This window comes from Eptatretus burgeri, chromosome 4 (assembly GCF_056783735.1).
Source record: "Eptatretus burgeri isolate ZD-2024b chromosome 4, Ebu_testis_v1, whole genome shotgun sequence".
Lineage (NCBI taxonomy): Eukaryota > Metazoa > Chordata > Myxini > Myxiniformes > Myxinidae > Eptatretus > Eptatretus burgeri.
The window spans coordinates 31,942,873-31,957,744 of record NC_140964.1 but is presented as its reverse complement, the minus strand read 5'-3'; the positions used below and the strand labels follow the sequence as shown (position 1 = coordinate 31,957,744).

The 14,872-nt window shown below is 42.6% G+C and overlaps 1 protein-coding gene and 1 pseudogene across 1 annotated transcript in view; both read left to right on the top strand.

Moving 5' to 3' along the window:
* Window positions 1–7,827, top strand: part of LOC147027746 (uncharacterized) — a 29,188-nt gene extending 21,361 nt beyond the window's left edge. The window contains exon 4 of the mRNA XM_085877310.1: window positions 3,348–7,827. Within this exon, the coding sequence (XP_085733436.1) occupies window positions 3,348–3,717 (370 nt within the window). The 3' untranslated portion in view covers window positions 3,718–7,827. The remainder of the gene's footprint in view (window positions 1–3,347) is intronic.
* LOC147027747 (signal recognition particle RNA) lies at window positions 2,234–2,374 on the top strand (annotated as a pseudogene).
* Window positions 7,828–14,872: the final 7,045 nt, after the last annotated feature.

Below are 14,872 nucleotides of genomic sequence, written 5' to 3'. Positions count from 1 at the left end.
TGCGAAAAAAATAATTAAATATATAAAATATAATATCGAAAATATCGTATAGAAATATATAATACAAAATATAATACTTTTAGATATACCAAGAATATACAGAAAGATAACTAAAATATATAAAATACATAAAATATCGTAGATAAAATATACCTAAATATGTGGAAATAATTGAGACCAGAAATAATTTTGACACCTTAAATATACAGAAATATATAATATGTGAAATATATAAAACATAGCATATAAAATATACCTCGAATATGCGGAAATAATTTATATACCTGAAATGCAGGATTTTAGACCACAAATAACCAGATATAATTTGGATCAGAAATAATTTAGACACCTAAAATATGTGTATAAAGTAGAATACAGCATATGTGGAAATATAATATGTGGAAATATAACGAGAATACAGCATTTGAAATTCTGTTTATAAAAGAGTATAAAATATACCTAAAATATGCTAAATAATTTTGACACCCCAAATATGCGCAAATAATTTAGACACCTAAAATGCAGGATTGCCCAAACCGTAACTCAAAAGTACAAAAGCCCACACCACTATCTCATGGATGTTACTAAATTCCCACCAAAAATATGTGTAAGCATGAGGTGTAAAATTATTGTCAATGACCATAAATAATCATTGTTTAATTGACATTATTCAGATTAATGTAATATTACATTCACATTTTTTTTGATTCTACATTAGTGCTTAAATAAGCCGAATATTGGAGTGGGAAATCGGCCTTAATCACAGACCATGAAGTCTTGAAACTTCTGATGTTCCTTCAGTTCAATCTGAACATACCTCCTCTCATACAAAAGGAAGAAAATCCGACATATAACAGAATGACGGCAAGTGAAGTTAATAATAATGAAAATAAAATAAACCAATGTCACCCGCAGAGTGACCCGTATCTTGCCAAAAGGTGACCACGTGTGACTTCTTTAAGGTCACACTGAGGTGAACAGAGCTGCTATCCACCAGGAGCAACTCCTTGAGGAATATCTGCCTACGAGAGATTCCGATGAGAATCGTTCTACAGAGTAACCATGAAAAATATCCGTTTGCCTCATAAGGTCACCAAATGACGTCACAATGTCTCAAGCTTGACATATCTAGAAAGCACTCATCGAGGTGTTCAATTTGAGGTACTACACGATATGGTTCCTAAAACTTGAAAATTTGACCTTGGGGTCAAATATGTTTGACCTTAGGCGCTAACCATGAAGGTCAAGGCCAATCGCCACCAAAAATTAATCAGCTGAGCGCCAGACCATGAACTATATTCCCATGAAGTTTGAAGACTATCCGATCAAAATTACTCAAAAAATAATGGTTTCGTCAACTCCCCTGATTTGCGACAGTGACCTTGACCTTGACCTTGACCTTCAAAATTTTATGCGCTGAAAGGGACCTCTATAGGCCTCTGATATGCGAAGTTACAAAAATTTCCAATGATAACTGTGCTCTGCAGAATTTTTTATACGTGATTACAGACAAAAAAAAATAAAATAAACATACACGCTGACTAACATATCTTGCAAAAACTTCGTTTTGGCAAGATAATAAATGATAATTTTATACAAATAATGTAAAATATATATTCAGCCTAAATGGCAATGACGCAGGAAAGTTTCTTTCTTAAAAGTTTATTTTTACCATTAAATGATCATATAAAATTTGGATTTGAAATGCAAAGTCATTTTACCATTTAATAATAAAATAAGATATGGATTTGTAAAGCAAACATTAACATTTTGATTGATTGTCATATCTCACCATGTCATGTTTGAAGAGTTCCTTTTCAAGGAACTTCAACACAGGAGGAAGCTATTGCCCCATAAACCTGCACAGGGTTGCCCACTATGGTTGTTAATCCATGCTCTATCCTTTTAAATGCTGAGCATCAAGCAAGGAAGCAGTACATACCATTTTAAGGTATTTGGTACGAGTCAGCCAGGGATCGAAATGCCAACAGTCGAACCGCCAACGATCAAACCGCCAACCTTCCAGACTCAGTGCGTACGCTCTAACCATTACATCAATGAGTCTGCTAAAAGCATATACAGTGCTGTATATTCTGCTGGTTCACTGCTCAGCTCGCTGTTCATGCTATCGAATCATATATATATATATATATATATATATATATATATATATATATATATATATATATATATATATATATATATATATATATATATATATATATATATATGGACCGGGCGTCGTGGCGTGCGCCTGTAATCCGGCTACTCGGAGGCTTGGGTTGGAGGATCGCTTGAGGCCGGGAGCTCTGCACTGGGCCATGCTATGAGAGGGTGTAGAGCAGCCCGGAATCATAGCGAAACCCAATCCTTATCCCTGTGCCGTACGAAGCGACCAGGGTTGCGTCAGGAAGGGCATCCGGCGTAAAACCTGTGCCAAATCAGTATGCGGATCATAACGGATGATCCGCTGTGGCGACCCCTAACGGGAGCAGCCGAAAGACGAACAACAACATATATATATATATATATATATATATATATATATATATATATATATATATACACATATATATATATATATATACACATATATTGAGGAAGTTTGATGGAGAATTCTAACAATACTTTTGGTCGCTTAAGAATTATAGATTGCTGAAATCAGTCTTTCGTTGAGGAAAGTTTTACTGAATGGAAAGCTCGGCGCAGATTGGTGCAATTTGGCCGAATCGTTCCCAGGAAGAGGCGGAGCTAACAGGGTTAGATGAAGTGTGCTGTGAGCTCTGAGCTGCTTTGACGATGTGTGAACGCAGGGCGTGCAATCTGCTAGAAACCCCATTGAGATGTATTGAGTAGTTTATACCAACATGTATAGGGGGTGCTGTCTGACCAGATTGGGGAGTCACATGACCCATATTGGTGAACCTTTCGTGCAATATTACAACTAGTCAGGCAGCTTAGTAAATGGATGTGGATGTTCTGGACAAAAGCACTAAATTTTCCTCACATGCTATCCATAGCTTTAGCTATCCATTTTTAGTCGGAACCACTTCCTCTGAATACATTATGGTGGCCGTCTTGGATTTTCAAGACGGCCACAATAATGTATTCCGATTTTCAAAATGGCTGCCATAATGTGTTCAAGTATGCCATTTAGTATCATGTCAGATTGGTTATTTGGTCAAAAATAAAACAAAGCTTGGTTATTTTCAGTTTTTTTTTTCAGGCAGAACAGTTCCATCAACATAGAGGAAAGAAAAAAAAAAGTAAAACAGATGGAGAAGTTAAGTGACATGTTTTATAGGATGATTATTTCATAAGAAATTAATAATTTCATTTATTTTCAGGTTGACGAGCATGATGGATTGGAACATGTGCTTGATCTGTCAAGAAAAGACTACAGAGCTTCTGAAATGCCCACTCAATGCACAAAGAAGCAGGGACCAGTCAGAACCATACCGCTCCTTCCTGAATAATGTTCATTCTTTCAGAGCCCTGGGCACATTGCCAGTGGTGCTTAACTTTGGAAAAGACATGACTGGAGGTGAACTGGTTAAAAACCAGGGTGCATGGCACAAATCTTGCGATGTCAAGTTCAGCAAAGAGAAGCTGGAGAGAGCTACTAAAAAGCGTGATAAGGATGACGCTGCAGAGAGCAGCACTTCTGGGGTTAAACGGCCTGGGCAGCAGGATTTCTGGGGTAAACCAGTTGATTAACAAAATGGTTTGTCTGTTTTTTCATTAAGAGGATGGACCCCTTCATAAATTTAGAACACTTGGAGCTGATGAGACCATCAGACAGATGGCTACCGAGCTGCAAGAAACAGAAAATTGATGGAAATCAGAGAATTAATGGCTAGAATCGAAGGTGGTGATCTCATTGCACTCGAGGCAAGAATATCATCTGCAGTGCTTAATATAACTACGGAATCGCTACAGATCACTGATGCGGCAAAATGAGCAGTAATCGGGAGGCTCTTCTGAGGGAAAGAAGATAAAGGCAAAAGCACTTGTGGAGCTCTTTACTCATGTAGAGAACTCTGTGGAAGATGGGACCTTCAACTTCAAATTTTCGGTCTTGCATCAGCTGTATGAAAACTGAGTATGATACCTTGGTGTTGATAAGGAGACTAAAGGCCCGGTCACACCTTGACGTTTTAGCCAACGTATGCCGATTTTTTGAATTTTTTTTCTAAAACGCTGGCACACGTTGAATACGTTATGGGTAAGTTTTGATAACATTGAGAGCACGCTGGCATATGTCGTAGTACGTTGCCATACGTCGTAGTACGTTGCCATACGTCGTTGTACGCTGGCTTTAAACGTTGTACTTTTCGGTTGTCCTCAAATTTTTTCATGCTTGAAATTTCACGACGTATGCCGGCGTATGACTCACACGTTCCGCTACGCTGGCCACAAGTTGTAGGCACGGTCTGCGATCGTTGACAGACGTCAACACATGCTACTTGTAAGTTAATCATAAGTTGAGACACGCCGAGGTAGTGTTTAGAGTACCCGAAACTTATTTCCTACCTATGATTAACGTGTTGTTGGCACGTTACGCGATCGTTGCCACACGTCGACAGACGTTACTTTTAAGTTACTCATAGGCTGAAAGACGTCGGTATAATGGATCGTCCTTGCGTCAGCGTCCACGGCCACGGCCAGGACACTTATTTGCAGCATTCTTCAAACTTTTCTTTGGCATGACGAGGATGATCACACTTCGATGTCAAGCTTGGCTATGATTCCAATTGTCCATCGGCAGCGTCTATTTAAAATAGTCGAGTTTGAGCGTTTTAACACGTTCAGAAGAAACGTTTCAAATTTCCAAACCCCAGCGTCAAAAAAAACAAAAAAAAAAAAAACAAAGGCGAGTGACAGCAATTTAAATCGTTCATTGTAAACAATGAAACTAGCTGAGTGGTACCGTTTAAAAGTCGTTGAGTGTAAAAAAAATCCAATTGTTGAGCGCAAGCGTCTACTTTCAATCATGGAGATGCAGCCATTTAAATCGTTGAGTGGCAGCTTATGAACCTACCCGTGGACACGCGGACGCAAGGACGATCCATCATAACCCACACCCTCCCCCTCACACCCACCTACTACTGCCAACATGAACAAACTACTACTAATACTAATACTAATACTGATACTGATACTGATACTGTTACTGCTGACATGGACATCGACTCAAAAAGGACTCGAAAACACTGTTGGGTTCCCTTTTATGAGCAGCATTTTTATATACCAATTCCCAAAACCGCTGGGAACACGTCTTTATATGGCAGTTGTAACCTAGAAACACGTAAATTTTTTTTTTTTTTGTCGACCGGAAGACGTCATTGGAATACGTCTACATACGTCGATGTGTGTTGGGACTACGTAAAGAATTGGTTCAAAGCACGTCAAACATAAGTTAGAAATAAGTTTCGCGTAAAAAAAGACATTACCGCGACGTGTTTCGATTTATGAGTAGCTTATAAGTAGCCTTTGTGGACGTGTGTAAGCGTCCACATATCGTGTGTAAAACTTATCCTCATCGCATGCGGAACGTGTGTCATACGCCGAGTACGTCGTAAAATTTTGAACATGTTCAAAATTTCTTGACGTACTCTACTTACTACGACTTATGATAGCGTACTTTAGCGTTCTACTCACGTATACCAATCTTACTCATACCGTATTTGACGTGCCCCAACGTTTTAGACACATTTTTCTTAGGTCGGCATACGCTGGCAAGATCGCCAAGGTGTGACCGCGATTTTGACCCTTCCATTTCTACGGCAGTTATGATTCGAATCGTTTTGCGTCAGCCTTTTAATAGGCTACGTCACGACATCGTCGGCGATGCGTGCAACGCGCTATGCCTGAGTTAGACTATCGTTGGGCATCGGTTGTGTAGGCCGACAACAGGTTCAGCATTCGTTGGTATAAGTTATCTATAACACAACGAAACGTTCTGTGTAGTTACCAATGCGTTATACATAAGACCAAGTCGCTATGAATACGTCCGAATCTTTAAAAAAAAACATCAAAAGTTCAACGTAAGCCAGCGTTTTAGATACATTTTAACACGTTGCCATCGCTGGCTAAAACGTCAAGGTGTGACCGGGCCTTAACAGAACCCGACTCAAGGAGAAAGTTTTAACACACTTCCCACAAGTACAAGAGCAAAGTGATGACAAAAATAAGATTCTGGGATTTGAACATGGTATGCAGCAAATGCTGAAGCAAGCCATGGCATGCGATTATGAAGGTGATGCACTACTGCTGGCTAAGGCTGCCAAGATAGTGTGCAAAGATATTGTCAGCTACAAAGGTTTCCACTTTGATAGCAAATTTTCTTTTAGTTGGCAACAAGGATCAGTGCTATCTACTCTCAAGACCCTTGTGTCTGTGCTGTTGAATGGTGCTGACCTGAAAGACCAAGATTCCATAAACTCACAGTCTCTCAGACCATTCTCTTCAACTTTCTGAAACAACATTTGATGAGTATGCTGATCAGGTCTTTGTTCCATACATCATAAAACAACTAGAAAACTCCAAAAGAGTTGATATAGTATGGAACCCGTACATCCCCAGCAGCATCAAAGAATCCATTCGAGAAAAGCGAGGAAAGGGTGTTCGGTGAAAGGTTGCGGGCAAGAACAAGCTCCCAGGAAAATGAGCCGACTTCTTACGTGATCCAGCCAACAAACAGGAAGTGTTTGCATTCCTTTCCAACAACATTGCCACTGTGAATTTCCCCGAAGCAAAGGAAATCATCATCACATCTGGTGTCACAGCTATTCTTTGAGGAACTGATCGATCTATGGCACCATGTGATCATGAAGCGCATAGCAAGCTGCTGATCCACTTACAGGATGCTCTTCAGAATGGCTGTACCAACTGTCTGGTGCGCACTGTTGACATGGATATAATGTTGATTCTCATTGGTAAGTTCCATCACCTGATCACCCTGTGCCAAGAAGTGAGCATTTGGGTTGCCTTTGGTATGGGCAAGAACTTTACATATCATCACATCAATGATATATATGAAGACCTGGGTAGGGAGAAATCCCTGGCCCTCCCTATCCTTCACAGTTTCATGGGATGCGATACTACATCTGCATTCTTTAGAGAGGCAAGAAATCAGCATGGAAGGCTTAGAACTGCTATCACGATGTGACATGTGCCTTTACCTGCATGGCACTTCATCCTTATACAGAAGTAGAAGTTGGTGCTCAACATTTCCAGCTGCTGGAACGCTTCACTGTTATCCTGTATGATAAGACCAGTGACCTGCAACATGTGGATGAAGCGAGAAAGGAGCTGTTTTGCCAGAAGGGGAAGACAATGGAAAGTCTTCCCCCAACATAGGATGCACTATTGAAGCACACAAAGGGAGTTGCATATCAGGCAGGAATATGGTGCACCAGTGAGCAGATTGAACAACACACCTACTCCAGAAGGTTGAGGCTGGACTCTTGATGAGGACAGCAATTCATGGGTTCCTGTGTGGAACATGTTACCTGTGGCCTGCATGGCCTGCAGTGAACTCGTCAAATGTAGCTGCAAGATTCGAAGTGGATGTGGCACGAGGTGCGCAAGCGTAAAAGCATGTTGGAAGTGCACTGAACTCTGTAGTTGTCACTGTGAGAAGTAGGCTGGGAATAAAATGAATGTGCAGTCCAGAACTTTTGTCCAGAACGTCCATATCCATCTCAATTCCGGTCCTAAGCTGCCTGATTAAACCGACGTATGATGCATCTGAAGTGACTCACTAATTTTCTCAGTAATTCATTAATTTTTCAAACGCATTAACAAATAAAGCAAACACGTCAACTCTGGTAGCCAATCAGTTGCATCTTTCTGGAGAGCTAATCAACGCATGGGATGTTAAAAAGGCCTCGGGTTCACGAGAGTTTTTTTGTGACAACACGTTGGAAGCTTGCACACCTTCACGGATAATCCTTTCTCATCCCTATTCATGAGTCGCTCAATACGTCATTATTTTTCATAGTGACTTTTGGTTCGACTTTATCAAGACTATTGAGCGAAGTGGATTTCATTTGATTAAACAACCACGACTGCAACAAACGAGTTTTCCTCTTCTGCTTGCCATTTTTCGACGCCATTCTGAAGCCGCAACGGCTCAGCGCCATTAAATCTTTCCTTCTTTACCAACCGCTGGAGAGACGCCGAAGGAGTAATCATCAGCCGGACTTCATCTACAACACATCATTGCGTTGTTTATGTGAGTGAGATCTCTGTTGTTCTAGTTTAAGCATCAACATCTTAACCAGCATACTGAAAGGGAATAAACACCACAATTAACTCCTCCCCCCCCCCCTTTTTAAATTTTTTTTATTTTGAATCATTTGTTGCATATATACTGCAATATCCAAAAAAAAAAAGTAATCTTCCCTTATTTAGCAGTTCATGAAAAGATGAGTCAAAACTCCCATTGACCAAGCAAAACAATGCCATTTAGGAGATAGTCCTTTATGGAAATAATTATGGTATGAGAAACCAAGCGCTTGAAAACAGATCACTTTGTTTTGCTGCAACAGGTATTTGCAATGGCACCAAATTATGCTTTAGTTTACTTCTGTACTCAAACAGTCTGTCCCATTCAATAGTGAGCTTAATACGGACTACTGTCTGTTTTTATTTATCCTTAGTTTAAAGGACAGTCAGTAAAGTCATCACAGGAAAGGAATTGAAGCATTGACCTTCACAACATCTGCAGTTCATCACTAAACCATGTGGAGTGCCCCAAGTTTCATAAGCCAAAGATTTGTTAGCCCAGCCATTGGCAACCTAATTACAGACATCACCATTGTTACACGTGTGGCCTTCCAGTTGCAGCTCGACCACGTCGACAAGCTCCGGATCGTTATGCAATTGCTAACGCGGAGTTTGACCATATGCTTGAGTTGGGTATCATTCGACCTTCAAGCAAAGACTGGTCCTCACTTTTACATATGGTCCAAAATAAGACGTCTGGCGATTGGAGGCCCTGTGGTGACTACCGCGCACTGAACAGGAACACAGTACCAGACTGTTATCCTGCACCACACCTGCAGGATTTTACATCTCGACTCTGGGGAAAGCAAGTTTTCTCCAAGCTTGCCTTGGTGAGAGAGTATCATCAGATTCCAGTGGAGCCGGCTGATGTACACAAGACAGCCATTTCCACTCCTTTCGGCCTTTTCCAGTTTGTGTGCATGCACTTTGTGTTACATAATGCAGCACAAACTTTTCAGCGCTTCATCGATGAGGGTCATCCGGGGTTTGCCTTTCATTTATGCCTACATTGATGATCTGCTTACAGCCAGCGAGACGATCAAGGAGCATGAACAGCACTTGCAGCTCGTATTCACTCGCTTATCGCAGTATGACATCATCATTAATCCTGCCAACTGTCAGTTTGGGGTGTCCTCATTACAGTTTTTGGGGCACTTGATCGACTAGCATGGGATTCATCCACTGTCTGACAAAGTCAAGGCGATCCAGGATTGTTTGTAGAAATCAGTGTGCAAGCTATGGGAATTTCTTGGCATGGTGAATTTTACAGGCGATCCATCCCAAACTGTGCAGACACCCCTAATCCACAAACTGACCTCCTTACACGACATGGGAAGGAGCCAAAAATATTTCTGGCTTGGTCTGCCAAATGTGCTGCTGCTTTTGCCACAGTGAAGTCTTCACTAGCAGAGGCCACAATGCTTGCCCATCCGAAGTCAGACGCACCACTATGTACCATGGTGGATGCGTTGGATGTGGCATTTGGTGGATTATTCCAACAGTATGTGAAAGGGAAGTGGGAACCCATTTCCTTATTTTCCAAAAGGTTGCAGCCAGCAAAGACAAGGTACAGCACCTTTAGCCGTGAGTTGCTGGTAGTTTACCTCTCAATCCGCGATTTTCGTCATGCGCTTGAGGGTCGGAAATTTTGTGTTTACACTGACCACAAGCCATTAATGCACGCTTTCCAGGCAAAACCTGATCGCTATTCACCAAGAGTGGTCCGACACCTTGACTATGTTTCTCAATTCACCATTGATATACGTCATGTGAGCAGTAAGGACAATACTGTAGCTGATGCTCTCTCATGGCTTAATATCAATACCCTCGACACAACTACCTCCTTCGACTTCAACAAGCTTCCCAAGGCACAGCAGGGAGATGAGGAACTTCAGCATCTCAGAGCAAGGTCCTGATCGCTCAAGTTCAGTGAGGTACCTCTCCCTATCTCTGAAGGCACTATTGTTTGTGACTTATCCACTGGCACTTCTCATCCATATGTTCCTGTTGAGTTCAGAGGGTTCCATCGACAGCTTAAGTCCTCATTGAGAGCACAAGCAGATCCACATCGCTGGATGGAAAACATACCGCAAGTGCTTTTGGGCATTCGTGCCACAGTGAAAGCTGATCTGGGTTGCAGCACTGCCGAGTTAGTTTTTGGATCAACACTTCGCCTTCCTGGGCAATTTGTTGCTCTGACGAACATTCACGCTGATTTGGACCCGAGCATTTACATGGACAGACTGCAAAGAACAATGAGTGAGTTGCATTACATCCCCACCAGAACTCAACAGAGTTCCACGCATCTGCCAAAAGATCTTTCGTCTTGTACCCATGTCTTTTTTACCTGATGACACTGTCGGAGTTTCTCTGCAACCTCCTTATCGGGGCCCCTTCTGAGTCGTTTCCAGGAAAGATAAGTACTTCATCCTTGATTTTAATCAGAATTAAAACTGAAACTGTCAGTTGAGACAGACTCAAGGCTGCCTACATGGATAAAGAGTCTGAGGCATCTGATCTTACTGCTACAGCAGAACAAACTCCAGCTACATCGACTCCCACTGTTCCTGTAAACCCACAAACAAAAGTACCGAGTTCAGCCCCATTGACATCTGCATGAGCCCCTTTGCCACCGCCAACTACATCAGACGTGAGGAAAACTCGTCCTGGCAGACATATCCATTGGCCGAAGAGATTTGTGCAAGTATTCAGTTCAGGCTGACGTCTATGTCAACATCATTATCGATCGTGTCTCTTTGGTCATCGATCAAGGGGGGAGCTCGTGTCGTGACTCACTAATTTTTCTCAACAATTCATTAATTTTTGAAGATTTTGAAAATGTAGTGGGCAAATCTACTGGAGCTACTTCGGCAAAGCTGTGTCGTGCCTTGTTTTTTTTTATTTTTAACCGTGCAATGATCTTTATAACATAAATAAATAAAAATGTTTTCAAAACAGACTTATTTGTGCTTTAACTTTTATTGTATTCATCATCCCTACCACAGGTAAGACAGTATTTCAGGTGTATGTTGAAAACATTTGCCTTCCATGCTTTCCATTCCCTCAGTTTTCCACTGAAAATTTTCCACCCCTTATTGGGATTTGTTGTGAGAATGAACGCCCTGACCATCTCACCCACACGCACAATACTCCGTGCAAAACACACCATTGTTCAACTTCACATCGTGTCTTCATCACCCGCTTGGGAGTCTCACATCCGAGTGGCTCTTTTTTACACACATTCACTTAGGGGTCATACAGGAGCTATTTTGTTGGAGTCACGTATATTTTAGTGGGGGAGAGGTCATGTGAAGCGTCACCGGAGTTACAGGGAGAGAGGAGGAAGGGGGAGGGAGGTTGTCAAAAAAATATAATAAGAGTGACGTACTTTGTGTACAACCTCTTACCCACTGGCAAGCCTCCTCATCTCTTGTATTACATTTCATATATGATATTTATAGAATGAAATTCGACATGTTTTTTCCTTTTGCAAGAACCATATATGTGTTCTGTGTAATATAACTGGAATACAACGCAACTAGCATGGCTGTCACCTGGCAATACAACACCACTGCTGATATTGATAACTCAAATCTATCATTGCCCGAGAGAGCAGGGTCAGGGTGGAGGTGCAGAATGTGGATCCAAATTGACTCTTTCAACTTATAATGGCTCTGTTATAGTGGGGCAACTTAGCTAAATATAGCATAACAATTGTGCATTTTGTGAGGAAAGCACCAAATTTGGCACACTAGTAGCCTATCATATTATGAACAGATTTGGATATTGGACCATCTCAAATTCAGCTGCCGATGGCTGTGGCAGCCATTTTCCACTGCCATCAAAAATTTTGAGATGGCTCAATATCCAAATCTGTTCAGAATATGATAGGCTACTAGTGTGCCAAATTTGGTGCTTTCCTCATAAAATGCACAATTGTTATGCTAAGTTGCCCCACTATTACTCCATATTCATCTTTCAAACACTTTTGCCGATTGATCGGTTTATATCTATGAAATAAAAAATAGCGATCATTTTAAACAAATGATCATGACATCTCAGACTCTGTTCTCGATCATTTGGGTTTGCCTGTTTCATGTTCTCATCTGAACCGATGGCTCACGATGCTCTGAACTCAGTAGTGCACTATGATATGTAATTTCGTAGGATTTTTGTGCCAAAATTGATTTTTTTTGCAGTTTTGTCAAAAATAGGGGGTAAATTAACAGAAAAATTTGGGGTTTAATTTTTTCGTGAACTTGCAACAACAACAAAAAACAACAACGAAATTTAGACTATTTTTATTTTTATTTATTTATTTGTTTTTTTTTTATTTTTTATAATTACGTGTGTCCCGAGCCTCATTTATCGTCTTTGTTCGGCTAACCTGTCCTGACCGTCTATCCCCATTCCCTAAGATCCTTTTTAAGGGGATTGAGGAAGAGACTAGTGAATCTGTCTCAAGGCCCAATGCAGCCTCAGAATAACTCCCTCAGATTTCAGCAATTTCCCAAGATGAGTGCAGCAGCCTATGAACAGCGAAGGGATGGATGGTGCAAAGGGGTACACGTTTCCTATCTATCCTAGCATTTATTTAACGTTAATCTATCCCCGAGGCTTTTCAACACGCCTGTCTTTTAAAACTATCGTTTCTAGAAACCATGATTCCCGTTGCCTGTGTTAGTGTTTGTTATTAATTTAGGCCTGGCCCACAAATTTCCACTCGTGCTCTTGCACAATTTTGTGGCTGGGCAGCGTGGCTCCATTGGCAGGGATACCCATCTGCCGAACTCAAACTTCGGCACCCCCAGGTCGCTGAGGCTGTCTCTGAGCCTACCTACTCCATATGAATGTGGAGAATGCCCCTAGCAATGTCCCCTTCAATGCCCACGTGGCATTTTGGAGCTCCGGGTCCTGTTTCCGTGGGCTGCCCATGCCCATTAAACTAACTCGGTCCCTTGGACCCATGGCCTACTCTGGCTGACTACTTTGGTGCCCAGGGTGCCCTCTACTCAGTACGCATATTTCCACAGCCACGCTCCCAGCCGGTCAATAGACTCCTGCACCCTACAAAAGGTTTCGTGCCTTCGTTTGACACCAACAACAATCTGACATCAGTTTTGGTTAATTTAGCTAACCCGCTAAATAACATTACACTAACCCCGGGTTCCCTTGGGTGGGATTTACTCCTCTCCCCAATCATTTGTTCGCACCATGCATTCCACATTCACTCCATTCACACTCGGGCCCGCTGACCCAGATTCACTTACCGTATATTTTTCTCTTTTTCAATTCCCACTGACGCTCCACTAGCTACGTTCCCTGAACTAATTTGTGCTCCCTGTCATCCCTTACTCTAATCCTCATTTCATTTCATTCTATTGCTAAGCTACGTCCCCACAACACGTTCCATGTCTGTCCATATCTCCATTGCATTTCTAATTCTAAACTAAATTCCCCTAACTCGTGTTTCCAGGCCCCATGGAGGACTGCTCATGCCCCCATGAGGCCGGTCTATCTAACGCTAAACCCTTCCCCTAACTAGTGCTCCTTTGCCCATGCCGAGCATGTTCGCTACATCTAGCCGGGGATCGTTTACTCGGGGCAAGGCTCTCTGAGCCTTGCATCGCCAGGGCGGTGGTTTACAGCTCGCTCATCCCCTTCGTTTGGCCGATACATATGAGCGTAACGTCATCCTGTCGATCGCACCATGCGCTCGCTTTTGAGCCATCCATCATGTGAGCCAGCGTGCGCTACTCACCTGACCTTCGTGCCGTGCGATCCCTGATGACGTCACTCGCACATGAACCGCTCAGCAAAGCTTGCCACGCAGAAGGAACCGGCTGTGTCATCCACGAGACTCGCTCCGCGCGTCCCGTGAATTCCACTCGCTGCACGCAGCATGTCGGCCCCCGGACACGTGCTCACATGGGGCCACGTGCTTTCCAAATTCACACAATTCAATTTGCTTCCATTTTAGCCGTCCACGTGGTGGTTTCGTACCAATCATGGGACGTTCCAATGCCGGCTCCCCATAATGTAATCGTCCGCGCTTGGGGGGTTTGCAAGCTACGGAAGGGACCTCGCACACAGCGTCTCGCGGAGCCAGCGCGGGTTCCAAAATAGTTCCGTCCGTTACACGACCCACGTTTCCCGTCTGGGTCAGTCCGTGTCCCATCTCCTCACATGCACTCACACATGCCATGTCATTTGCACCACTCATACGTTTTAACACACACTCTGGGACATTCACATCGGGGGCTTGTGTTAGCCCAAAATATCCTGGGGTTTCTACCCCCCCCAAAGCTCGGCATGCGCTCATTCGCACCATGCACCCGCTCGACCTCGTACGGCCTTACCGGACTCACCTCGTCATGGCCTGCCACGAGGGAGCATACCGTATCCCCTTGTTCCTGTGGGAGGTTAATCTGACCCTCCCATTGGGTCTCAGAACATTCCACCCGCTCATCCTCAATGTCCCCTACCAGTTCTACTTGTGTGTGCTCCTCTTTAGTTTTGTGCAATTCGTCCCCCTCTTTTGATTTTTGCGTCTCCGTCACCTCTTTTAATTCCTGCGTTT